This window comes from Ammospiza caudacuta, chromosome 2, assembly GCF_027887145.1.
Source record: "Ammospiza caudacuta isolate bAmmCau1 chromosome 2, bAmmCau1.pri, whole genome shotgun sequence".
Classification (NCBI taxonomy): Eukaryota; Metazoa; Chordata; class Aves; order Passeriformes; family Passerellidae; genus Ammospiza; species Ammospiza caudacuta.
This window is the reverse complement of record NC_080594.1, coordinates 27,849,538-27,875,970: the sequence shown is the minus strand read 5'-3', so window position 1 is coordinate 27,875,970 and position 26,433 is coordinate 27,849,538. Positions and strand designations below refer to the sequence as shown.

At 44.0% G+C, this 26,433-nt stretch overlaps 1 protein-coding gene across 2 annotated transcripts in view; it reads left to right on the top strand.

Annotated features, from left to right (window-relative positions):
* The window catches only part of LSAMP (limbic system associated membrane protein), a 303,962-nt gene that overhangs the window by 167,270 nt on the left and 110,259 nt on the right, over positions 1–26,433 (top strand). For both annotated transcript variants that reach the window (XM_058824905.1, XM_058824904.1), the window contains exon 3: positions 24,067–24,192. In XM_058824905.1, coding sequence (XP_058680888.1) covers positions 24,067–24,192 — 126 coding nt within the window. The remainder of the gene's footprint in view (positions 1–24,066; positions 24,193–26,433) is intronic.

The window sequence follows — 26,433 nt, the reverse complement described above, 5'->3', positions numbered from 1 at the left end:
AGCTATTGATGAATCAGTCCACCCTGTGTGCTGGCCATAATTTTGAGGACCAGATCTGGCTGTAGTGAATATTCCTGGCCAGAGATGTCTGATTTCCATAAAACTTAAATCTTCTGGGTATAAACTTGCAATTTCACAGCATTAAAGCAAACAAACAAAAAAAAAAACCCTTTTTCTATTAATTTGAAGGCATCTCAATAGCAGTGTGTATATTCTTGCACTTTTCCAAAGACTGTGGGATATTCCAGGCATTGCTGTGTGCTTCTGAAGGCTAAGCTGCATTTTTGAGAATGCCCAGCAGTCTCTTTCCAGACTGAACTTACCTTGTGCATGAAGTGGAAATACATGACTTGCAGTCACCTGTAGAAATAAACAATGGAGTCTATTCCTTTTCACAGATGTCCAAAAGCACATACCATCAAGAATAGTCATGTACTTAACATATTCACAGATTTTTGAACTCCTTTCTAGTTTCAACCATTTTCCTTTAGCTGCACTTTCCTTTTCGAGACCAAGTAGTTGTTAAGAGTTTACAGGAAAAGTTTTGACAGGTAATTCTTCATCTCAGCTGATACCTCACGAGCGCATTTCTGCTTGCTCCTACCTCTTGCTTTTCAATACATTTCTTGTAAGATGTTGCTGCATGAGGTTGCCAATCAGTGAACCACAGAAGTATTTACTTTAAGTGAGTAAGTACATCAACCAAAGGAAGCGCCTTCAAATAATTTGTGTGCTCTGCTGAACTGTGGCCTAGGTACATTTGGTCTTGCTCAAGCCTTTTTCATTTCTCTGGAAGCTTGTGTCTGGTTTCCTGCCTTGTGTCACCTCTAACTCCATTTTGCTATCACAGTTTTCCTGGCTTTCTTCTCCCCTCTCCACAGTTAAGTGTCTGTGTTCCAAATGATGTTTCTCTATTTTTTCCAGTCTGGTTTTTTTTTCAAACTGCATCTCGTTTTTCTTTTTCTCTCACCATTTACATCTCACTAAGCCTGTTTTTTTCTTGATCTTTTGAGAAGCCTATGCTACAGCAGTGTAGCTGTCCTGTTGAACAGACCCCCTGCCTCTGCTCTCCCTCCTGCCTGGCTCACCCCCAGCCCCATGCTGCGCCCACCTCTTGCCCCCTTCTGTGTGTGCAGTGATGGGCTGTGAACACACACTTGAATTGCACTTGGTTCTGTCAGCCAGGCTTCCCAGTCACATTTATCAAAATTATCCCACAGTTCCTTGCAGAGTTGAGTATTAATAGGGTTCATTTAAAACCAAGACTGTTGCTAATGCTTTTTTTCTTATGTGCTAAATGGGAGGAAACAAGAATTACCCAAACATGCACGCACACAGAAAGTGTTGGGAATAGTTAATAAGGCAAGTGAAATTGTTGGCAGAGGGGGCACAGAACAGTAGCAGCAGGACACATCTGTGTGAAACACCCCAGTTGTTTCCTCCAGACCTGGTATCAGGGCTGGTGGAGTTCTCCTCTGTTGCCAAGGGTTCTTCCTGTCCTCTGGGCTCTGCTTCAAAGCTGGGAGAAACCTGGTGCTCGTCTTGCTGTAAAAGCTGAGGGGTAAAAATTGGAGGTGAACTCAAGATGGAGATAAGAAGGGAAGCTGGAAGGTTAGCTAGGCAAGTTGCAAGAGCAAAGAGATGCCTCCATGTCATTCCATTGTCAGACAGTGTCTTTATTTAGAGCTCCTACAACCCTTTGCTATTCCCCACTGACAAGCTTGAGTGGAAGGAGATAGGAAAAGGGAAGAGAGAACTGCTCTTCAAATACTGAGAATTGCCCATGCCAGTGAGAGTTCACCCAGCACTGCTTTGTGCTCCAATATCTCATGTCACAGACCTCTCTTATCAAACTCATCTACAGCAGCCCCAGTGAACTTGAAGAAGCAGCATCATTTCCTATGGCTTCTAGGAGACAGCTGCTTCCCATGCACCCTCCCAAGTCAGGAGGACGCATATTCTTGTGTCTTAGGGATACCCCACAGTTTGAGAAACTTCTCACCCTTTGGTGCCCTCATCTTCTCCCAGGCAGCTGGTGTCAGGCACCCTGGATTTTTTTCTTACCTACCCTTGTTAAGAGATCAACAGTGGTCAAATGGTTCATAAAGCATTTCCCTTCTGTTCCTTTGGTTTGTCTCCAAAGGCAGCACCTGAGCACTTATTTAGTATTGTGTTATGCAGCAGTCAGGGATCTTAACACTGTTCATGCTGCTATGTTTAAGAGCAGAGTTTGACCCCCTGCCTTTTGGGAATGGCCAGATCACTGTGCTGGAGAGAAATCCTGTGATGCTCCACAAATCCTTCATGCTGAGCTCTCTCCTCCTTTTTTTCTTGCTGCCTTGACCTTTGATGCTTGGCCAGCTGTCATGCTTAAAACAGCCCAAAGTGCTCTGCACTTCTCACATGGAGATCTCCAGAGAGAGGCAACTTATGCCAGCTGCTTTACCCAAGTTTTTCCTCATTCTGCTCTGCCTAGCCTGGGGAGCTATCCCTGGCTCAGAAAAGTGGAGGATCAGAAAGAACATCTCAAGTACATAAAGGCACGATGATCAGTACCTCTGTGCAATTAAAAAGGCTGGTCCAGCCTTTCAGTGCTGTGCTTTATAGTGGCTCTAGCAGTAATGAAGCCATAAAAAAGCTGGTGTAATTGGCATCAAAGCAGGCCAGCTCAGTCCTGGAAAAAAAGCATTCATTCCTAGGAAAGGGTAATATTGCTTCTACTATCTTCAGCCTTTGACATATTCAGTGATAGGAAAGGGAATGGGAACTTAGGGAATGGCAAGGAAGCCAGGAGAAAAGTTTTTGCATTTAATTAAAGTTTTTGTGGCAGCAAGGGCATATGAAAGGTTGTCCAGTTTCACAAAACCAGAAATGTCATACATATATAACATATTTGTGTTAACAGTCCTAGGAATGAGTGAATGAAAGGGTTGCCATGAGTAGTCCAGAGAAAGGAGGTCTTTGTTTCTGGGGAGAAGAAGGTAAAAAGAAGGGAGGCATGAAGATTTGGCTTCAAAAGGGGAAACAGCAAAGGAGTAATTGATGACATGAAGGTTTCTGGGGAATTGTGTGTAGGGGAGGAGTGGGATGAGAGGAAACAAACAAAAAGCCATGTGGAGCTTTATGGAGCAAAAACAGATCCCGAGCAGAGTTCATTTAAATTTGCAGTTTTATAGCTGTTAATGTGATTCCTGGGGGAAAAAAAAAACCAAAAACAAACAAACCACAGAGTGTTAGCAGCAGTGAAAATAAAGTAAATCACTTAAATAGGAGCAATCATGCTCCCCAGTCTTCCTGCCCATCAGAGGGTTTGACTGCTAGTGTTTGTAAAGGGAATGATGTGATGATTTTGATGCTCCTCATCTCAAGATTTTCCAACACAAAAGTTCTTGGGTTTCCTTTCAAGCCATCTTCATGTAAATCTCCAGTAGCTCCATGGTTCCATCAGACTTATACCTCTACACCTATGACTTAGTGGCCTCCAGTGCCCCCCTTCCCTCTTCTTTTTTGAGATGAGTATTTTAGGTCTATAAAACTACAGCTTCTAGACTCCTTTTCATATTATACTGTTCCCAGCTAGTTTTACTCTGTTTGGGATTCTGCTAGGATTTCCAGAGGCTGTTTTGACCAAGAAGAACTTGGTCAAGGGGGAAAAAAAGAAAACAAAACACAAGACCTTTCTTGCACAGTTGTTTCACAAGAGGACAAAATTTAATTGCAAAGTGAATTGGGGAGATCAGAGCAGCAGTGGCTGCAGGCAGTGAGGGGGAAGTTCAGTGCTAATAAATGAAATGTCCCTGATCCAAGGAGAGAAAATAATCAGCACAGCTATAGGACAAACTTGGGACATGACATGAGGCAGCAGCACCTGTCAAATTAATAACGCCCCTTTAATTTTGTCCAGCCATCCTATTAAGCCCTTTTCCTGTAGCTGAGTGCTATGAGCCATGCTGACTCAGGAAAATAAGGAAGGAGCTGGGACAAAAGAAGGAGCTCAGGGAGGAGGTTCACAGCATGCAGAGAATTTTGAGAATCTTGTTATTAACTTGTTGTGTGCTGGAAGACACTACAGGCATTCAGCCAGCCTTGGAGTTATGCTGGATGCTGGGACGGAGCCCTTTGTCAACAAACTCTGCAGCCCTGCTGCCTTGAGAGGACAGTACTCCCCAGATACTGCTGCTGGATTTATGCTGTCAGAAATCTTGGGTGGTTTAACTGCTTCTTGGCATGTCAGGAATGCCCATTGCTTGTCTAAAAGTCAGTTGCAGATGGGGAATCTGAGCTTTCTTTCTCCCAGATCTTTATGGCTGATGTGCTGTACTTCTTATCCTGCCTCCCTACCCAAACCCTCTTCTCCATTTTGTTCTGCAGTGCAATAAGGCTCAAAGCTCTGGCTTCAGACAGAGCAGAAGAAAGAAAGGACTGGATTTTTTTTCAAGCTGTGCATAACAGAGCAGTAGCCTTGAGTACACCTGCTCTGTGAGTGGGGGGCATGGGGGCAGCGATGGGAGGGCAGTGATAGGAGCAGGCAGACATACACTGGGCACTGCAAGCGTAATTGCTGGCTTGCCTTTAGGTGGAGGGATTGCTGCTGCCATTCCCACTGGGGCCAATTTGCTGTAGCTGCTGCTCTTATCTCCGATGTTCATCAGGCTGCAGCTACAAACCTCCTTTGTCCAGGAAGTCATCTGAACCTTTCTCACCGCCTCCTATCCTCTGCTGTCAACAGAAAAGGGGACAATGCACGTTTGCCTGTCAGGACAAGGAGAACTGTTCTGCTCAACTGGAGATCTAGCTTGAGAAGAAGAAAACCTTAGGTATCAAAACTAGTGGTCCACTTACTGCACCCGGGTTCCCCGTGGAGTGCTTCTGTGCCTGAAATCTGGCCCCTTGGGTTACGCTCTGAATTTGTTACTGCATATTGTCTGTGAGTGTTAAAGCACTCAGTTCATAGCGTCACACTTTTAATGTGCAAAAAGTACTTCTCAGACTCTGTGACCCTGGGATCTATGCCCAAAATTGAAAGCATGAGGCCTCCTGACAAAAGCACTTATGTCCTCTGTGGTTTTCAGCAAGTCTCTTAAATTTTCTGGGCTCCATTGCTTCTTCTTTCTTCATCTCACCAACTTTAAAAAGGGAACTATCCTAACCTATCTTAAATAATGTTATTTTATTAATTCTGTATATAATTTTCTGAGGGGAAAATATATTTTAGGCTGAGTTGCCACATTTTATTGAAGCCCAGTCGCTTTTTCTTTTTTTTAGTGAGGGTTTAATATATAATTTGCCATTTTGCAATGAACACTATGCAGAGTTAAAGCCATACTTTTGCAAGTGAGCTAATACTTCAGGTTCCTTATTTAGTTCTTACTTAAAAAATATATATTCTTTTTAAACCTTGCATTTGGTGGCATTTTTGTGGCGCAGACTAAGGAACTTAAATTAATTTTGCTTATTCCAATTACAATTAGTGTAGTGACCACAGGTTCTAGTAAGTCTGTATAAGGTTGCAAATGAAGCCTGAGAGAAAGACTGCTCTATAGTCTACAGTTAAAATGGACCTGATTAAAAGGGAGGGGTACAAAAAAAGATTGCAACTCCCAGTGAGCTGAGGCACATAGAAGCTTGCCGAGAATAAGAGCAAATGAGTGGCAGGGCCTGGTTCTGAACTGCTGTAATCAGTAGAAAATTCTATTTTTGATAACTTCCTTGTCTTCTCTGTCCCTTGACACCCCCGTTCATTCAGAATTTTTTAGCATACATAAGCATACATTTTTTAACGTGCATACATTTTTTAACGTACATACATTTTCTGCTTCTTTTTTGCCCAGTTAAGTTTTAAAGACTTAAATTAAGGAGCTGGAGTAGGCATAGATGGACCACAGGTGATGGGGAAAAAGGACAGATGAAATTACTTAATTCTTTTTATTCCTGATAAGTAATTATCTTCTTTTTTTTGTTGTTGTTTTTTTTTGATTTTTGAAAGTAGAGGTACTAAAGTTCAAGGAGCACAGCTGCCATAAGGGATTGGGTAGTCTTTTAAGTATCATGGTCTTCTAATGGGAATGCAAAATTTCAAGGATTCACAGCCATGGAACAGTTAATGTCTTCAAAAGCAGTCCTGTGACCTTCTGTGTTTACAGCAAGGACAGCAAATTCTGGCCAGGCTTTCCAGAGTGCAGGGGGAACACTCCAGCTTTGGGTTACTCGGGGAGCTAAATATCAAACTCTTCTCTGACTAACAGCAAGTGGTATAGATCAGCCTCAGATGAAAGCTTAGCCAAATTGTGGAATAGCTTGGAATGAACCTTGATCAAGTCAATTTTTCATGTTGCAGTGAGATGTTGTGCGGGAGGTGCTGTATTGCCCATTAGGATTTAGCAAGCTAAGGAATGCCTCTCCTGCTGCAGCAGAATAACTTGTGCTGTTGAACATGTATTCTTAGCAATGCTAAGGAGGACCATTCTTTTATCACATTGTGTCTTTCTGTCTGAAACTTTTTTTTTCTAGGATGTCATTTGTCTTGGTCCTAGGGAGTTTTCTGTCACCTTTTATATCTTCAGCATTACTGTTAAGCTTACTGAAATAAAGGAATTTCATTATTTTCTTTGCCTCTTCTTCAGTGTGGCTTATTTTCCCTTAAATGAGGGAAACATTATTCTTGAAGCCTTACTTAATTAATACATTTTAACCCAGCTATGAAGATAGGTATGAGCTCGTGTGCCATCCCCAGTACAGATGTATTCTAGATTGGGCCTTAGATGGCATTTCCATATAGTTAATAGAGTGCCTGGATGCTTTACCATTTATTCTTGTCTTTAGACCACCTGCAATTTTACATTCTTCAGTGCTTTGAGTAATTTCATCCAAAGCTGTGCACTCATCCCATCTGAAAAGATGTGCAGGTCTCTTCAACCCCCGTGATCTTTCCTTACTATGAGCTGCTTGGTTTTTTCTTTTCTTCTGTAGAGATAATGAATTTGTTCCATTATTTTCTTTCTGCTCCTATGACTAATCCTTGTGTACCCCTTTATGTTTATCTGCCCTTATGGATGTTTGCAGCACCTCCCAGTTGAGCATCATCCACCACTCATTAGCAAGCTACTCTTCAAGCTCATTAATGAAGATGTTAAATGAAAACAGACCTCTCATGGTTCCTACAGCCCCTCTCTTACACCTGCTTACACCTTTGCTCTTACCTGCCCCTTGTCATTATCCCTTGTTTATGGTTCTTCAGGCAATTGCCAATCCGTGACAGTGCTCCTAACCCAAGACAGATTGAATTAAATTTGCTAGCAGGAGTTCATGAAGCACTGTATTAAACATTGCATCCTCTGAATTCCCTTCAACCATGAATTTAAAAAACAGTCTAAAAATAGTGTCATAGGCCATGCACAGAACATGCTGGACCCCCACAAGTTACAGAGTTGGGGTTTGATGATAGATAATAAATACTGTTAGTGTGATGATCTGGAAGACCACCTTGGCTCAGGTCTCATAATCTCCAGAAATGACATTGATTGTGTCATAATGTCAGGCCTGAGATACCTAATTTGGAAGTTTCACCAGGTTTATAAGCCACACTGGTTTCCCCTTTGAATTAATAATTTAATTGCTGGTTTATGTGCTTTGCATTTATCCTTATTCCAAAAGCGGATTCAAGACTCAATGCTACAGTGCAGGGTGAGAATTGCATGAATGAGGTTCCCATTCTGATCTCATTCAAGGAAAAATCACAGTTTGGTACTAATCTTTCCCTGGTGATCAATTAATTCATCATTAGTATTTATTTATTTTCTATATATCCTACAATCTGCTGACTCTCCAAAGACATGACTTTAAAGGAGTCCCAAGGGATCAATATATGCAAAGTGTAAGCCTAAGGGGAGAGGAAAAATAGTCAATATCTCTGTGATCATTTCCTAAATGGTGTAAGCCAAAATGGAAGTGGTCAGGAAAATATTACTGTTAATGAAAATTCAAAATAGAATAGTGAAAGTAGTGATCAGAAAATGTGAGATTACTTCCTATCAGAAGATCAGTTCTTTTGGCATGAAAGCATTTTGCAGGAGCATGGGCCATGCAAAGAAATTTTTGGACCAATGAGTGTCACAACAAATCCTTTTAACTTTCTAGTTTCAATCCACTAATGTCAAAATATTTAACTGCAATGAGGCAAAAAGGTTTCATTTTGATTGTAGCATTACATTTAACTTTGTTTAGATTGGCATGTTAATTTTGATACCATATATTTATACCTAATGTTGAAAATTGTTATAAAGCAATGAGAGAAAACCCCCCTTTCTGTGCTTTTGAAATACAGACTTCAAACATTTGCAGAGTTAAATGTTATTCAGTGACAGTGATATTCTCTCACCGGGGCAAATGTCACACCCCATAGTGGCAAGAGGCAGCCTTCAAATTTTTCTACCAGCACTGTTTTCCTTTGAGCTCCATAGACTTCTGGAGTCTGCCTGCCTTGTCACATATAATTAGCAGCTGTTGAGTGAATTGATCAGTTAATTTCCATCTCGCACTCAGATGCATTTAATCCATTAGCTGATGATTCGTAGAGATTTTTTTTCCCCTTCACATTTCCTCACCTGTGTTTTGTCAATAGTTAAATGGATTGGGTCACCATTACTCACTGCTTTTCCAAGTCCTTTTTCTTTGATTGCCTTCTTCCAGACCACATGGTACTTTAACAAACACTTGGCATCTAGTCATTTAAATGTCATAATGAATGTCACCTATTTTCATTTATTTATTATTTGGTATCTCTCTATTGAACAGTCTTTCCAAATAGAAGTCATTCTTCCTTTCTGTAGCCTCTGGCATGATCTAAACACTTCCTTACCGTACTTTTATGTGTTGCTTGGTTAGACACAGATAAAGTCAAGCTACCTCTGAGGTGTCCTGGGGTCTTCAGCAGTTCCAGAAGTTGGTTCATGGTTGGTTTTAAATGGCTTTTTGAGAAAGAGAATGTCCTTGGATAATACTGTTTCTTCTGCAATGTCTCATGTATACAAATTAAATTTTCTAAAAAGCAACACAGCCCTCCTACAGCTGTGATCACTGCCACCAGGGCCAGTGTCCAGGTGCCAGGACACTATTGATGGTGTAGGTATTTTTGTACTCTGACATCCTGGCATTCTGGCTGTGTCCCATTGCGTGTCCCATTGTCCTGTTGTGGGAGGGATGTCTAGGCAATGCAGAGTCAGTGGGGTGCCTTCAGGAGCAACGATGTCCATGAGGGCATATGTGTGGTTAGAAGTGATTTCTTGTGGGGCAGGATGTCCCTGTAACCTTTCAAGGAGACAGGGATGCTTAAGTGTACCATAGGCCCCTACACGTGGCAAAAGGTCCCCATGTCTGCAGCTCCATCTTTCTATTCCTGTTGCTAAAGGGGGCAATAATCAACTCAATACCCCTGACAGAAGAAGACTATGAACTGTGAGACTTTTTTCCTTCTTCCCTATAGTAAATGAAAATCCATCAGACCATCATAGTCTGTAACTCTCAGGAAGTCTGTGAACTTCATGAAAACCAAACCTATTGTTAGGAGAGTTACATTCCCTGTACGGCACATGTACCTTCCCCAGGAAATTGCTAGGTGCCCTCACAATGAGAATGGTTGGAAGCCACCAACTTAGATCATTTAAACTAAGTTACACGAACACAAAGATCACAACTCCTGGAAACAAACTGTCCACTTTACTGGAATGAGGGACATGCTCATAATTTCCCAGTAGGCCAAGTACAGCTTCCACTGTGCAAATGGTGAAGCAGATTAAAGCTGCCCTCAACTTTAATACAGTGTCACAGCCTGAGGGCACTACAGCTGAGCTGATCTGGGCACCAGTCAGATCAGAACGGAGCTTGGCTCAGCGAGATCCCTGCTCTCATTTGATGTCAAGTTGAACGCAGCCAGCAGAGCTCCACCGCACAGCTCAGGGGACCCCAGTCCGGACAGCTGTGTCGTGGCTGCCTGGCTGCTTGCAAAACAGCAGCCAAACATGAGCTCTCAAAGAGGCTGGGGCTTTCAGGAGCAAATGGCAGTATTTGTATATGTGTATTTATCAGTATGTATCTAACTATAAACATATATACATTCTAAGCATGTTTATGTTTTTATATGTATGCACACAGATATCCACATAAGTTAGTTTTATGCCATATGCGTTATTTCCTCTGCATGGATTTGTGACATGCTATGCATGTGCACACACACTCCTATCCAGATTTCCCAAATACCCTGAACAATTGTAAATCTTCAGTGCTTCACTCAGGCTGGAAAGACTAGCTTTTCTACTTGTGTGGCTGAGTCGGAATTTCTCCCTGATTGAAGAAAATACCACCAATACTTCTTCCTGAGGTACAAATCTAGGTGTTTTTCTTTCTCCTTCCTTCCCTCCCCTCTATGCAAGCTTGGGGCATCAGTGGAGCACACAGCAGCAGAGGCCATGGGAGGAATAAATCTCAGAGCAGGTAGTGTCCTTCTCTTTCCTGGTGCTAGGCCTGGCGCTTAGTTGAGATCAGCTCATTGCAAGGGTCAGTGAACACATCTTGTCACATGAATGTAAACATCTTTGGATGGCTACAAAGGAGGTCACAGGGAGTCTCAGGTTGCTTTGGAAATCAGCCTCTGCAACTCGTAGTCCCTGATCAGAGTTTTTGTTAGGAGCTGACCATCATCTGTGAGCACAAGGTTTGCAAAAGCTCCTGTGTGGGAAATGGTGAGTTGGATGAAACAAAGGAAAGGGGTAAAGACACAGATGCATTTCTCAAATATTTGGATCAGATACTGCTCAGTTTGGGAAGCTGTAGTTGCAGGAGGAGAAAAATGTAATGGGTGAGAGCACTGTACCATTGGTTTTCCTATTCCTCAGTCACATGCAGCAGACTTCGCTGGAGTTCTGAGGGACTGGAAGGAGCCTGTGAGCTCCTCTTTGAAGACATACATGGAATCCTTAAAAAGGTTGGTAAGAATCTCCTTAGCTGTGCAGGAAAGCACCTTGGTGCAGTACTTCCCTGGTACAGCCTGTCAAAGCTGTTCACATCTCAGTGCCATGCTTCCAACTTCAGAGTCAGCAGAGGCCTTTGTGTCCCTCCTGGCTTTCCAGCACAGCCACCCCTCTGTGCCAGAGCTGCTTTACTTCTCTTCCCTTCACATTCCCTCAGTGATGTGGTGCTGTGCTCTACACTCTTTGTCTCCTTTCGCAATGGGGTACCTGGCTTCTTGTCCTCAACGTCTTCCCTCAGCACCTCAAGGGAATTCCTGAGGCTCATATGCAAAGGCATGCGCCTGCCCTGTTTCCCTTGGACCCCCAGCAAGCGTCTCCACTGCCTTTTCCTTTCTTGAACCAAGTCTCTGTCTCTATCTCTTTATTGTCTCCAGCAGGACTGGATGGACAGCTTGAATCCAAAACAAGCTTCCCTGCCCAGCTTGATGGGGAAGCACCTCTCCTTCCCCATTGTCACTACTTCCCTCCTGAGGTAACTCATAAATTGCTCTGAGTCTTTAAATGGGCTGTTATTTCTTCCTTCCATCAGCACTCTCTCACTCTTGACTCACGGTGCAGGTTCAGCTTCAATGAATTTATTGGCATGACAAGGTACACAGGTGATGCCAAAGTTGACAACTTAATTCATCAGCGCTACTGTCTTTCTCTCATCTGCACCACACTGTCAGTCCTTTCCTCTTTCCCCCTCCTCAGCTCTCCTTTCTGTCTGTCTTTCTTTGCCTTTCTGTCTGTCTGGCTGTGTCCCCCTGCCTCCCTCCCTCCCCCTCTGACTGCCTCCCCAGGTGATAGTTAGCTATCTCACACTCAAGACAGTCTGTCTCTCTCAACGAACGGAGACGTCAATCAGAGGGCTCACCGCAGAGGGAGAGGAATTGGTCTTTACAGCATGTTGGCTGTTTTCTTGCCTTTGAGCTTGCATGGAAGCAAGGGCTGAGGGCTGCAGTATTCAAACCAACTTACGGAAGCCAAGTTTGCTTTAGGGTTTTTGGGACTCCAGAAGAATGAGGTGTTGTGCTAGACGGATAGAAGAAATGAGAGAAGCCCATCAACCTCAAATGTGTATAGGCAGGTAAAAATATAATTTAAGAAGAAATCCAACATCTTGACAAAATCCCCCCAGAGGGTAAAGTCTGTTTTAAACAGAGTAGCAAATGATCTCTCCATCTCACCCCCCCAGTCCCATAATCCTTTGTTGGCATGGCAATTGCCAAAGTGTATAAAAGAAGAGACAGATCCCTCAGGTATCTGTCAGCACTAGATACAATCTAGCCAGGACAGTGTGTGTGTGGCATTTAATCCTCCATACATCAAGCATATGCCCAGGATATAGTGTCACACCGTATTTGTGCTGCATCCCTTGTGCCTATTTGTCATGAGTGTCTGCGCCCAATCCAGTGGCAGGTTGATCCATCGTGTGATGCCATCTCAGCTATATCTCTGCTTTTCTTCAGGCTTTGGCAGAGTTTTCAGAATTGTGTTCTGATGCAAAGTTTCTTTGTATTTTTTATCACTCTTTGTGCTTTGGGGAAATAATTTTTACAGACTCCAGTATATCATGAGACCATCAGAAGGGAAAGTGTATGAGTGTATCCTTATCATTCATCAGTATCCCTAACTATTGATTACGTTTCTATTCCTGTTCAGATTGCACAGTATTTTGAGAGGCCAGCTTTCTACCTTGGGTTTATGAACCACAGGGCTGATTCTCTCCTTCTCTGCATTTCTTTTCATGTAAGAGTATTTAGTGTTCTCTTTAATTTATACCAGCAGTGAAGCATCAAGTCTGTTTTGTCTGTCTTGCATTTGCTCTTTTTGTTCTGCCAAGGAACTTTTCAGCATGTTAATTCCTCATAAAGAACATGTGGGGCTTTGCATATATTCTTCTCTTACTCTCTTCTCACTTGGTGGAGCTGTTGATGGATAAGGCATCATACCTCTTGTGACACCAGTAGGGTACCAGTCTCTGGGAATGCTGTATATCTTGCACACACTGGTTCCCTAAGAGTGAGAATGAGAGCTGAGCCTTACATAGGTGGAGCACAAGTGTGTAGAACAATTACTGAATGTGGACTACCAGACCACCTGAGTGATTCCTTCAGTTTTTTAGTAGTGTTGCTTACCTTCAAAACTGTGCTTTTACAGAGGCTCAGATGTGCATGTGCTGTCACAGTAAAGAGACATGGCTTGTGTTTTACATGGGACTTAGTTTTTGATTCCCTACTGCAGTTGGAAGTGAATGCAGTTTTTTGTTTGTGTTCTTTGTTGAAAATCAGAGGAGATACCTCATTCCTGCTCTGCAGCCAGTAGCACTGGATTTCTGGAGTGGCAAGTATCCGCTTGCAGAACCTTAGATAAAAGTTGTCAGTAAAGATGTTGTCCCACTAAACATAAAGGTGCTGGCAACCCTTCTGGATATAACCTCATCCTCCTGAATGGACAGTGTAGTCTAGGATGATATTTTAGCAGGAAGGTTGGACCAATGACCCATTGTGACCTCTTCCAACCTTATCCATTCTGTGATTCCCTCAGTTTGTAACACTAAGAGACCAGCAAACCATTAACTTTGAAGAGGGCGGCCTTGAACCACTCTGGGGGAAGAAGGCAGTGTTTTTATGTGTTCTAGTAAAGCTGCAGACAAAGAATAAGCCTCATTCCTGGCAGTCTGGGAGAAATTCTCCTTTAATTGAAATGGCACCAATTCAATGTCATATGTTTACAGAGCAAAGCTCTTGGGATTCATCCCTTCCCTCCCTTTGAGGTTGTCTGCATGTATGCAGCACATCTTTACCACACAGCAAAGCTTGGAAAGGGAAACAGTGGGAAAATTCCAAGGTGTCAAGGTGTTCTTGCATGTGGCTGAACCAAAACAGTGCAATCGCTTTTGGCAGAGAAGCTCCACCTGCAGAAACTGTCCTTCTCAGAAAACTTGGCTCTTGGTTGCTTTGTGGGAAGGAGATCACCACAATTACATCTCAGCTCTAGCCAGCTGCCTATGTTGTTCAAAGATACCTTTACTTCAGGAGTACTGCATTTGTTTTTTCTTCTTTTCTGCTGGATCAGACTTGCAGAGATGAGCATTTCTGGCAGGAGGGATTCTTTGCTTTGAACTCTTTGGCTTTCCCTTCTCAAATGGCTGATGATAACACCCTGGGCTTTAGAAATGAGGCTGCTGCAGCTATCACCAAGCTCAACAATGGCTAGCAAATGAAGGTCTCACAGCTGGTGTTTCATAACTGTGAGTGGTGGGAAAGGCCAACATCTCTGGATACAGAAATAGTGACAGTGCAATCCCAGAAAGCCAATTGTACTGGGCTGCACCCAAAGCAGCGTGGCCAGCAGGGTGAGAGAGGGGATTCTGCCCCTCTGCTCTGCTCTGTGAGACCCTCACCAGGAGTGCTGCATCCAGCTCTGGAGTCCTCAGCACAGGGAGGGCATGGATCTGTTGGAGTGAGCCCAGAGGAGGGATACCAAGGTGATTAGAGGGGTGGAGCATCTCTTCTACAAGGAGAGGCTGAGAGAATTGTGATTGTTCTTCAGCATGGAGAACAGAAGGCTTCAAGGTGACCTAATTTTCAGTGCCTCCCTGTAACTAAAGGATCTTACAAGAAAGATGGAGGAGAATATCGACAAGAGCATGTAGTGACAGGTTCGGGAAATGGCTTCAAACTGAAAGAGGTCAGGTTTAGATTATGTGTTAGAAAGAAATTGTTCACTTTGACAGTGATGAGGCACTGGAACAGGTTGCCGAGAGATGTGGATGCCACATCCCTAGAAATGTTCAAGGCCAGGTTAGATGAAGCTCTGAGAAACCTGATCTTGTAAAAGATGTCCCTGGCCACAGCAGGGGAGTTGGAACTAGATGATTTTAGGTTTAATATCCATTCCAACCCAAGATATTCTGTGATTCTGTGTAAAAGTGCCAGTATGGGATTATTATCTTTGTTCTTCATACTTTTAACTGAAAGCAAATCCAGTATTTCCAAAGTGCTGCTGTAGCTTTCTGCTCCTCCAGAATCCTGAAAGCTATCTTGAAAGGTGGTTACAGCAAGCTGTCCTGCTCCATTTTGCTCACTTCAATGTGTGAGAAAGGAAAGCCTGCTAATAAAAAATATTTTACATGTACTACATGCATTTGAGTGAGAGGCTTGTCACTGCAAACATGCCTCGGTTGAAACTGAGCCAGATCCTTGGGTATGTGGTATCCACAAGACTTTGAGAGCCATATTTATCACCCTGTGGCTTGTCAAAGAGGATGTGGGATAAACCATGGGCAGTCAAGGGAATCTGAGAACAGCCCTTGAAGAGAGATGGCCTCTGTGTGGATGTTCATCAGTGGTTCATGATGGTTGTTCTGTTGGTTGTAGACTGTCCCTAATGAGCTGAATATAAACAGCACAAGATCTGAAAACAAACAAACAAACAATTTGGCTCTGTTTCTCTAGCCAGAGTGGGGTATTAGCTGAAACTAAATTACTTCCCCACTTGCCTTTTTAGGATCTTTTCTTGACCTGTACCTCTTGCCCTGGAATGACATAGGCTTTTCTCTGTTATTTTTTCCTCCTCATACCTGGCCAGTGCTCCCTAATCTATGTCCCAAAGAAGGAGTTAGCAGGCAGGAGCCAAGGCCTGATGGGACTCAGTTGAAAACCCATAATCTTGGGAATTTTCTTCCCAACTGACTAATAAAGCATTTCTCTTCTGGCTGCGGCATTTCCTTGAAGCCATCACCCATTCTTGCTGTAAAAGGACTTGTCCAGAGGTGAACAACATCACAGGAGAAGCTCCCTTGGCTCTGAATCAAGCCCTAGAAAGGCTGCATCTTAGGACTCAGCTGCAGGCCATATACATCCAACATGCTTAATGTTCCTGTGAACAGGTTCTTCTTAAGAAAATTCTCAGAAATGTCTTTGGAGGACCTGAACACCAAGGACAACTTTTCTTACAGGATTTCTCTTCCAGGATGGCTGATTATGTCTACAAAAAGAAAGATCTTTTTTATTGTTTCTGTCCCATAAGTAAATACTTACCAGATTTTAAAAGAACAGTTTAAGGGAATATGTAAACACACTTGAAACAAAGACCAAAAGCTGTGTACATCTGCAGTCCTTAAAATGTTTGGGATTAGGTGGCATTTCAAGAGTTAATCCCTGGGGATTAGCATAGCAAGCACTTCTGTTGTTGTTTACACATGTCCTGTGAGGAAGGCTGTTGTCACAGCAGGCTCCTCTAGGAGGGTTGGCCATAAAGCTCTTGAAGTCAGTTTTACAAGCAGAAAGAACTGCAGCAGCGCAAATAAGTGCAAGTGCACAGAGCAGTGTTTTAAAGACAGTAGCTGCAGATGAGTGGCATAAATTCAGTATGCTAATAGAAAAGAAAGGGAAGGGTTGTAGCAGAGAACTTCATATGCAGAGGTGCATATCTGGTGATAAGCAGATATTGGGCATATGCCTGGCTTGTGTTTTGTGCTTTCATTTACATGCTGAGCGGATAACTGAGAACCTGCTCTCCTGGACTGCATCAGGATCCAAAATGTGGGTTCTGTAAACCTGTGCTTGGGGAGGGCACACCAAAAAGCCAGGTGTGGGTGAAATACAATCAGCACTGGGTAAAAGCTGGAGCTTAGGCTCAGAGCTGGAGATGCTTTACAGTGCAAGGCTGGCATCCAGTTTTCAAGTGGAGGTGCTGGGCTATGAACAGGAGTGAGACTGCTTTTAACCCTGACCTATACTGTCACCTTAGTGCACTGATAAACAAGGCTGGCTTGAGATTTAAGATGTTCCTTTCTGTGTTTCTTTCAGTGTGGAAGCTAAATAATTTCTCTCTTGAAAATTTAGTGGAGACAAGTTTATAAAAAGTAAAATCAGTGATGATGAGTGTAAAGAATTGAGCCCAGTTCTGTGCTGTCTTTTTCAACAGCTCAGGAATGGGACAGTGTAACACCTTCACACACTGTGCTGCTCTCTGCTAAGAAAGAAAGAATGTACTGAAAGGGCTTCCCATGCAATGTTATGTGGAAAAAATAGTCCAGACACTATTGGATGAGGCAGAGTATTCCTTTAGACAAAATGTTTTGGCTTGTAAGCTCTTACTCTCCAGTGTGGTGTGCTCTGACATGCTAGCTACCCAGCTCGTGGGTAGCTTTGCACATGGCTTTGATTTACAGGATCCTGTCTGCTTCTCTGCTCCCAGGCAGTGCAATATGCACAGTCCCCATCTGGATTTTAAACAATTTCCTGCCTGGTGTCTCAGCGGGTGAGGCTCCAGCTGCTTGATGGGGGAGCTCACCAAGATGCAGGCCCAAGCTAGCAGCCCCTGTGCCTCTCTCTGCCCGGCCTCTCTGGGCATGAGCAGTGATGCTTGATGGAGATCAGCTCCAGCGGTGCAGAGCAGTGGGGGAGCACACTATGGGTTGGGAACTGCAGATCTTTTAAAGTGGCTTCCATGCTCTGGCTGTCATAGACTCTTCCCTAAAGGCCACGTGATGAGGCACTCCCTTTCAGACAACATAAAGAGGGAATTTTTACACCTTGTGGAAACTCTGTAGTGTATTTTGAGAGGTTTTTGTTTCCCAGGGGATTAAAAAACAAAACCAAGCCTTTAGCATTTGCCTCTACTTCACAGAAGCTTGAATGCTGAGTGAGGCATTGGCAGAGTGAAACAAGCCTAACAGAGTAGAAGGTCAGAATGCTCTTTCAGAGTCCACTCTCTTTAATGAAGTTCAGCAACTTCCCTCTCTGCCCTCTCGCTCTGCTGACAGCTTCGTCTCCCTCTGGCTGAGGCTGCAGCGTGAATCAGACCGTAAAAAACACATCTTGGGTCTGATGTCGCATTCCTTCTGTAGAATGCTTCAGAAACATTACCATGCAGCATCCCAAAGGGTGTCTGGATTTTACTTTCCAGCCCTCAGCTTGCTCCCTTTGCGGACTTTAGCATCAACAAGCTGTTTCTTGTTACTGCTGTAAAGAGCTGTGATTAGCCTGCTGCAAGCATAAGAGGGAAATTAAACCATTTAGTTGTGTTTAGCAGCTCAACCTCTTCTTCAGGTTCTCTTTTCACCACTAAACACTTTAACTAAACAATGACTAATGAGGCCAATTTGCTATCAATTAATTGCCCCAGGAAAGGACCCCTAATTGTGGTGAGCAAGGCGGCTGTTCTAAAGTACTGAAGAACCATATGATGGTCAGCATCCCCCCTACCTCTGCTTTGGGGCTTATTAGCAATTTATATAAAGTGCTGTTAATTGGGATCTGGGGACAAGGAAATAAGAACTCTCAAGGCTAATTGATAGGCACCTGGGGAGGGTTTTAGTGGCTGCAAAGTTCCTTTGACTTTGGAGAGAAGTCCTGATGTTTTCTTTTTTTTTTGCCCTGAGAGCTGGTCACTCCTGTGTATTAGTGGGTGGGACTCTTAATTTTATCCAACAGATGGGGGTCCTACTAGCCTACAGAGAGGAAGGAAATAGGCTGGAGGAAGCAACTAATGAGGATATATGGAAGGAATTGAGAATTTTTCCATTTGTATCCAAGGTGCCCTTTTTCGGACAAGCAGTTAGACCACTTAAATGAAGCTTATGGGCTTTCTTAGGCAGTTGCAGTACTGTTTGCATCTGTGTCTTGGAGGTATTAAGTAGCTTTTGCTGTATTATAGGTCTGTAGACTGGGAATAAGAGCTGTATTTTTTTAATGATTTTGTGACTTATTGACAAAATACTGTACTGTTGAGCAGTTTTGGAATTGGAGACTGGGGAGTAGCTGCCCCACAGTGGAAAGCTCCATCCAAGGCTCTTAGATGTAGGACACTGTTTACCCAGAGGGAAGAGTCCAAGGAGTCTCACTGAATTTCATGCGAGTGCATTTACAAGGCTCAGAGTTTTCTCACTAGGTGTCCACTCTCCCTCTGTTTGCATTTTTTGTTGTCATACCTGACTTGAGTTCCTAGTCCTGTGCTTCCTGCCCTTTTCTCACAAACCCATCCTCCTGCTGCCCTGAGGTGTCATGTGAAGCACCATGAAAGCAGAGTTCTATCAGTGCGAGCCAGGGACTAGTGCCCCCAGCCTGTGAGTACCCCTTGTACAACTTCTGCTAAACAGTGGTTCCAACTCCTGCCACTTTGTGCCTGTGCTGTGTCTAGGTTCTCTGATCAAAAGGCAGGGATCTGAACTGTTTGGGAGCTGTGGCATAGGTCAGGTTCAGCATAAACAACATCAGGAAAAGATCTCTAGAAGCAGTGCTTTAGCAAGGGTGGCCTTGGCGCTTTCTTGTGCCATCCCCCATGCACTCCTGGAAAGGCACTAATGAGCTTGTCTCCTGCATGTGAACTTGTGTCTCTTAACCTCACTCATTTACTGACATTAGGGATGTAGCACTGCTCCTTGCCTCCTTCCACAGCCTTGAATCAGAACACTGATCCAGCCCGCCCACACCATCCCAGGTAATATCTCAGGAGGAGTTTTGAGCTCTGAAGGGCTTTGGTCATAAAAGGCAAGGATAACAGCAGCAGATGTTTGTGTGTTTGCTTGTTTGTGGTTTCCTTGCTGCCTTGCGTATGCAGCCCCTGGTCTGTAATAACTGCTATAGAGCGTGTTTTTGTGGAAACAAATCACCTGCTTTCATCTGGAGAGCAACAGTGATTGTGCTGGGGGAGCATGATCTATTTTTCATGTCTCAGTCTTTCTTATTATTTAAATTAATGTGAGTTGCAGTTGTCATGAAGTGAAGGATTGACGGCAATTAACTAGAACAGCCTCAGTACAAGCTGTTTCTACACAAGCCTGTTCTACCCAGCTCTGTCACTGTATCTTTCTTCGGACTTAAAATCTGCCACACCAGCTCTGACCTTGTACCCCTCCTGCCCTGCTGCCCTCCCAGTCCAGGGCACCCTACAGTATCTCTGCCCTTGTCTCACACCTGCCTTGCAGCTCTCCATCCCTTCCAATGTGAGCTTCTCTCATGGAGAATGGCCGCTGGTTACTTTGGGATTTGTTATTTGCTGTCAGTGACATGGAAGATGAGATGCTGGGCTGGCATCAGCCTTGTGCCGTAGATGTGAAATGTAGAAGAAACAAATATGTGAGTTTTAAGCCATGCCTCTCAGTGTTCATTCCCATCTCTCCAGAATCAGTTCCTGCTGTGGGCAGGGCATCCTCCCTGTCTGGGGATGGAGAAGTGGGGTACTATAGCGTACTTCCTTTCATGGTTCTGCTCCCCACCCCAACCAGGGGCATCCCAAGCACATTGTAATGGATACTTGATATGATTTACACTAAAAGAGCAGAAAAATATGTCAATCCTATCTTTTTCAGCAGTACCTAAGACCCTGGCAGTGCTTTCCCTTGGAACCAGAGGGGTCCTTGGAGCCAGACGGGTCTAGCAGCAGCCTGTTTTACCCTGAAGTAAAAAGTTGTTAGTCAAATTATGAAAATGCCTGTAAGTGCTGTTGTGCTGTAGTATTTGCCCTGCTGTGGGGCTGCAGCTTGTGGGTTTGCCCGTGCTAATGGTTCGGAGAGACCAGTCACAAAAGAATTTTACACTTGAGGGTCAATAGGAGATGGCTGGGCAAATGCAGGCTGTGACACCCAGGAGATTCTGGTCCCAGGAGGTTTTATTCTCAGCAATTCTTCTTTCAGCTGTCTGGGACCTGTGAAAACATAATACAACCCACACATGGGGAAAAATAATAAGGTCAAAGCTTCTCATTTTAAGGTTGTCCTAAAAAGGTGTGTGCAAAGTAATGACAAGTGCCAAGGAGGCAATGCTAACTGTTGCTGGTGCTGACAGTTCTGGCATTTTAACATGCTGGCTTGACGCCCTGAAAATTAAAAGTCTCTGACTTTTTATCTGAGTGAAATTATTGTCCACTGGCCTTGGATTCTAAACAGATGAAGCCAAGCCAGGTTTTAAATTCAGAGGGAAATTATTTTCTGCCCTATTCCCCCTTGTCTTAGCCTTTCCTTGCCTTCTGACTGAGGTGCCAGCTGAAAGGAACCAGCCATTATATTCCTAACAGGATTTCAGTCTTGGATGTCCTTTTCACCCTCATCAGAAAAAGTGGCAAGACAGATATGATCATCTGGACACATGCTCTTCCTCTTGGGCATTCGGTAGGCATGGTCAAAACTGCTTGTGCTGGCTGAGTTTATTTGATCCTCTGTGAAGTAAAATGTCTTGACGGCTTTGGAGAGTGGCAGTTTATACATGTCCCAGCTGGAGCTCTGCTGCTGCCCTGTAGTGGCTTTTGCTGCTCTTTCCTCAGCCATTTTGGCTGGCATTGCACCATTCTACTAGGACTTCACACTGGCCCACAGCTTCACCTGCTAGTCCTGCTTTAGCTTAGCCCTTCTTGGTTTGTTGCATGGCTTTTTTTCCTTATGCAAATGTTAACCCCTTGAGGTTGCAATAGTATTCCCAAAATGTGGTATAGCCACTGGTTTTACTCCTGGGCTCTCCTTACCCAGTGAGCACCATGGATAAATTGTGCTCCAAAGTCACTGTCCTTGTGTCCCCTGACAGAATACCTGGACCACAACTTTACCAGAAATAGCAGCCTCTGATGTTCTTTCCCAGACTAAGCCCCCCTGTCCTCTCTTGTGCATGTTAGTCTTCTATCAGGTCAGAGGTGGCCTTCCAAGTTGCTTTGTTCTCAGTAAGAGTAGCACTTTGGATTTTGGCACCAGAACTGTCAGGGCTCTGCCAGCCTGCAGGTTTGCTAGCTGGAACAATGGGCAGGTCTGTCCTGAGCCATAGAACAGGATGTTCCCCTCATCCACTGGAAAAGAAAGGAAGTGAGTTTTCTGTATCTCCAGAGATAAGTTTCCATCCCCTCTCTGAGGAGCCCTTTTTGAAAGTAAAAGCTTTTCCCTTGAGTCAGAATTTTCCCTAAATTGCAGCTCATGTTAGCTGTTTTTCAGTGTTCACTGCACACCTTTGAGAAAAGCCTGCCTCTGTCTTTTCTGCACGTTCTCACTCACTTTTTTTAGAGAGCAGCAAGATCTCCCTCAGCCTTCTCTTTTTCAAGACTGAACAGACCCATCTGTCTTAGGTTCTCCCATCTTGGGAGCCTTCCAGTGGACTTGCTCCAGTGTGTCTATGGCCTTCTTGTTCTGGGGAGCCCCAAACTGATCTAGTGCCTGAGATGCTGTCTCATAAGCACCATGTAAAGGGTTTTAGACAGTTCCTTCCACTTGGGGGTTATACTCTTGCTAATGCAACCCAGGATGTTTGGTCTTTGCTGCAAGGGCATACTGCTAACTCATGCTGAACCTGAAGGACTCCCATGTGTGACTGCTTGAGCCTTGAAATTTTTCCCTTCCTGAAAATATCAATGTGGTTGGTCCCTAAAGAAGGATTGTTATTGTGAGGCTTATACTACCTGTCTAACGCAGTATTGCCTCTTCTTAATCAAGTAATTGGTAACAACCACCAAGGAACAAGAGTGATGCTGTGATATCTCTGATCCTTACATCTGAGCTAGTTCACCATCCAGACCTGGGTACATGCCAACCACTGCTTTGCAATTTTATTCCTCTCCTTTCCTGCCTGTCTTTCTTAGAAAGCCTGTATCTGAGTTACATGCCAGCCCTGAGCTGTCTCAGCCCAGCTCCAACATCCCAATGATTTTTCACACACATTCCTCTGTGAATCTGTGTGAACATCAGATTCCTGCTGGTTTTCCACCACGATGCTTGCAGTGGTGCACAGGCATTTGAGGTGGGTCCCCAGCTGTCCTGCTTTCACAAGGCATGCAAAAGCCTTCCCCATTGTGCTGCCCCTGGCTGCTCCCTCACTGCCCTCTGCATTGTCACTTCTCCACAGGTCACGATGACCCTTCCCCAGTGCCCCTGCCTTCAATCTCTCCTTGCCTGCCTGAGTGAGCCTGTTGGGAAATAGATGTCTGCCTCACTTTACTCAACAGTCCCCTTCCTTCACGGGGGTCCCATGGCCATAGATACTCAAACGTTGTCTGCAAGTTTGGGGCCTACAGAGAGGGGCTAATGAGCTGTGGGTTGTAAACAACATTCCTGTGAATCCAGCAACACAGCTGGAAGTAGTGAGTTGCTCTCTTCAGGCTTCATTTCCTTTTCCCCACCTAGCTTATAGGCAGTGTTGCTTCAAAAGGACCATCAGCCACTCCTGCCAGGCAGGGGGAAGGGGAAGCTGCTGTCTGTTTACTCTGTGGTAAGCAAAGCAGAAAATTATGTTGTTTCATTCCTCGCTACACACAAATTTGGAAGCTGAAAATATATTAAAAAAAAACAAACTAGAGGATTCCTTTTTAGTGAAAATCCCTCACCACCTGACATGGGGTGTGAAGCATGGAAGCAAGACATGGGTGTGAGAGAGGGAAGACTGCAGCAGCTGGCACACTCCACACCTGGAAGTGCCTGTTCAGGTCCCAGTTCATGGTCACTCTGGTACCATGACACAAACTCAGTTTGGAAAGTTTTTAAGGATCTTGAATGTCCAAGTCATGGCTGATCTTGTGAATCTTAAAGATTCTACTGTGCCTTTGGTGCTCTGCCATGGGTGGTGCAGTCATCCAGAGACTGCCTACTGCAGGTAGCCCATGGGGGATCCCTCTTGGCTGAAAGGTGTCACAGAAACCAATAACTAATTCACCCTTTGAGTCAGTGCCTTGAAGCCTGGCATCCCACAGGAGGATGCAGAATTCCATCTGGGGCTCCCCAGAGTGTAAAAATTAGCTGGGATGATACTTGGAGCCTGCTGGTCCCTTCCAGGTAGCCTTGAGGTAGGCAGGAAAGTTCTGAGAGGTCATTTTATGAAGACCCCCAAACTTATGCAAACACAAAGCTACAGTTGCAGCACAGGCTGTTTCTAGCTGCAGACCCTTGAAATACAAACTACACACCGGTACATACTACTCTGATGTAATTTCAGAAACCCAGCTAGTAGTGAGAGGGGTGCAGCCTGTGAGGTGAGTTTGTGGCTGGCTCTGGTTAATAGGTAGGAAATTGATTAGGCTAGGCAAGCTGCCCTCCAAAATTCTGCTTATAACAAGGTCAAACTTTCTTTTGTCTTTGCAGTTCCACCAAAGATCTCCAATATTTCCTCGGACATCACCGTGAATGAGGGCAGCAATGTGACCCTGGTTTGCATGGCAAATGGGCGTCCTGAGCCTGTCATCACCTGGAGGCACCTCACTCCCACAGGTAAGAAATCCAACTGGATTCAATTTGTGATCTGTACAGTAGTTCCCTTCTCTTCCAGCATCAAAGAAAATTTCAGTAGCAATATAGGCAGCTATAGAAAAGTGGCAAGAATCTTAAATGTACTTCAAGATTGTTTTGCAGTATGAATTCCCAGGCACAATAATCAGGTTTTCCAAGTGAACAAATGAAATTACTTCAGTAGATGCTCTGCAGAATTGGACCTGTAATTCTATTTAGCTTAGATGTTCATCTAGTTGTCCCAATCTCTACCACTGGTGCTGCACAGCACAGTGGTGGAGATGAAATGCTGCTGGTGCTAGACTGAGGGAAAAGGATTTCTGTTGAGACATTGCATAAAAGAGGTTCTTTATGAAAACCATGGGATTTGCTTCCTACTGATTTGCCTTAAAAGGGAGAGGCAAACAGTAGCCCAGTTCATACTGCTCTCCACTTTGGCAGATAGCCAAAAGTCCTGTGTCTTCTGAGGTGACTAAAGAAGGCAATTGATCTTCAAGGTGAGTGAAGAGCAGAATGGTAAGAGAATAAAGGAGAACTCACCATCTTTGTTCTGCCATCTGACTGTGCCCTCCATGCTCAAGGATGTGGCAAGGTTGGGAGAAGGATATCTTTTTAGTAGCCAGACTAAAAGGGGGTTAGCAGCTTGGGTACCTTCAACCCCTAAAGATTTAACAGTAGGATGTGAACAAGAGGTAGGTTTCTATCCTTCCGTATCATGTCCTTGGAGGAGAGAAAAACTCTTTATCTGATTTCTTTTCTGATCAGATATACTTTTATCTAAAATGCGTGGGGAAAGCATTGATTAGCCCCATATGAATGATCTTCTGTGATACTCCTACATATGTAAAGGGTTAAAGAGGATTTGAGGGAGGCAGAGAACAAACATTCTGCATATGCTACAGTTAGTCCAGCTTTCTACTGCAGTTCAGCAGCCAGAAAAGAGGAGAAAAGTGAGCCAGAAAGTGTTGCAGAAAGAAAGTTGGAGAGAGAAAGGTAGAATGACACATTGGAACAGAGCTTAATCTAAGGGCTACATCCAGAAGCCCCTGGATTTGGAGCCTGTGGTTGAGATTGGGGTTACTTAAATTCCTGTCTTGTGTCTTCAGCCAAACCAAAGTTCTCCTGAGCTTTCATGTATATGAAAGCTAGATAAGCAGTCTGTATTTCTGGCCCATTTCTTGCAATACCAAGAGAAAAAAGATGGGGAAAGCCTGCCAAGAGGAGGTGAGAGCAGGGCTGACTAGGGGAACACTAATCATCTGTGGTATTATCATCACTACCTGACTTTTCTCTTCTGTTTTTTGCTTTTTTTTCTAAATTAAGTATGACTGTGCCATTTACATTCATAGGAGAAGAGAACTTTTTTTTTTCATTTTTAATTATGTATATAGAATCTTCTCGCTGTGATATTTCTGTTCTTAAGGTTTACTTCATATCAAATCTTCCATATTACCGCTGCATCAGTCTTTAAGTTCTCTTTCTTGTATCCAACTAAAAGATACTCCCTAGCTACTCTGTGAGCACAGCCTAACACTGAGTTAAGGGCGTTAAATCTTCATAAAATCTAAGATCTGGTACACATGAGATGCTTTCTTCAGAGCAGTGAGAAGATTCTTGTCCTGACTCATCATTTTGGCTGTTGCTGCTTTGTGGGAGTTTTTTTCATTTGTACCACCTATTTCACTGTATCAGACAGATGATTTTTTTTTCCTCCTTTTTTACAAAAGTCTCCACAGAACAAATCCTCGCTCTGGCTATCCCCTCTAGTTAGCAATAGAACTGAAGAATCCCATCCCTACTCTGACTGTGGGGACAGTTTTCTTGGCTCTGTTCAGTTTTCCAGCATGTCCCTTCACATTTTTCTCCCATGCTGTGTGTCTCAGAGGTGTTGCCTTGTTGGCAACCCTCAGCACCATCTCACTGACTTCTTTCCAATCCCTCCTCAGTCCTCCTCCCTACAGTGAAGCCTGCCAAGCACCTCCTGTGTAACAAACTAGAGGTTATGATGAAGGGCAGGCAGTCCTCAGTCTGTCACCTCCATGTGTTACTGATTGTGGTTCTTTCTTTTTCCCCATCTGAACCCATCTGCTGTCTTTTACAGATACAGAGGAACTGCTTTCAGGCAGACATCAGGTCTTTGAGCAGCATAAAGCCCAGTAAGACATTTGTCTCAAAATGGGAGACAGAAGGGCTTCTTTTAAATGTTTTCCTTGAGGTTGACAA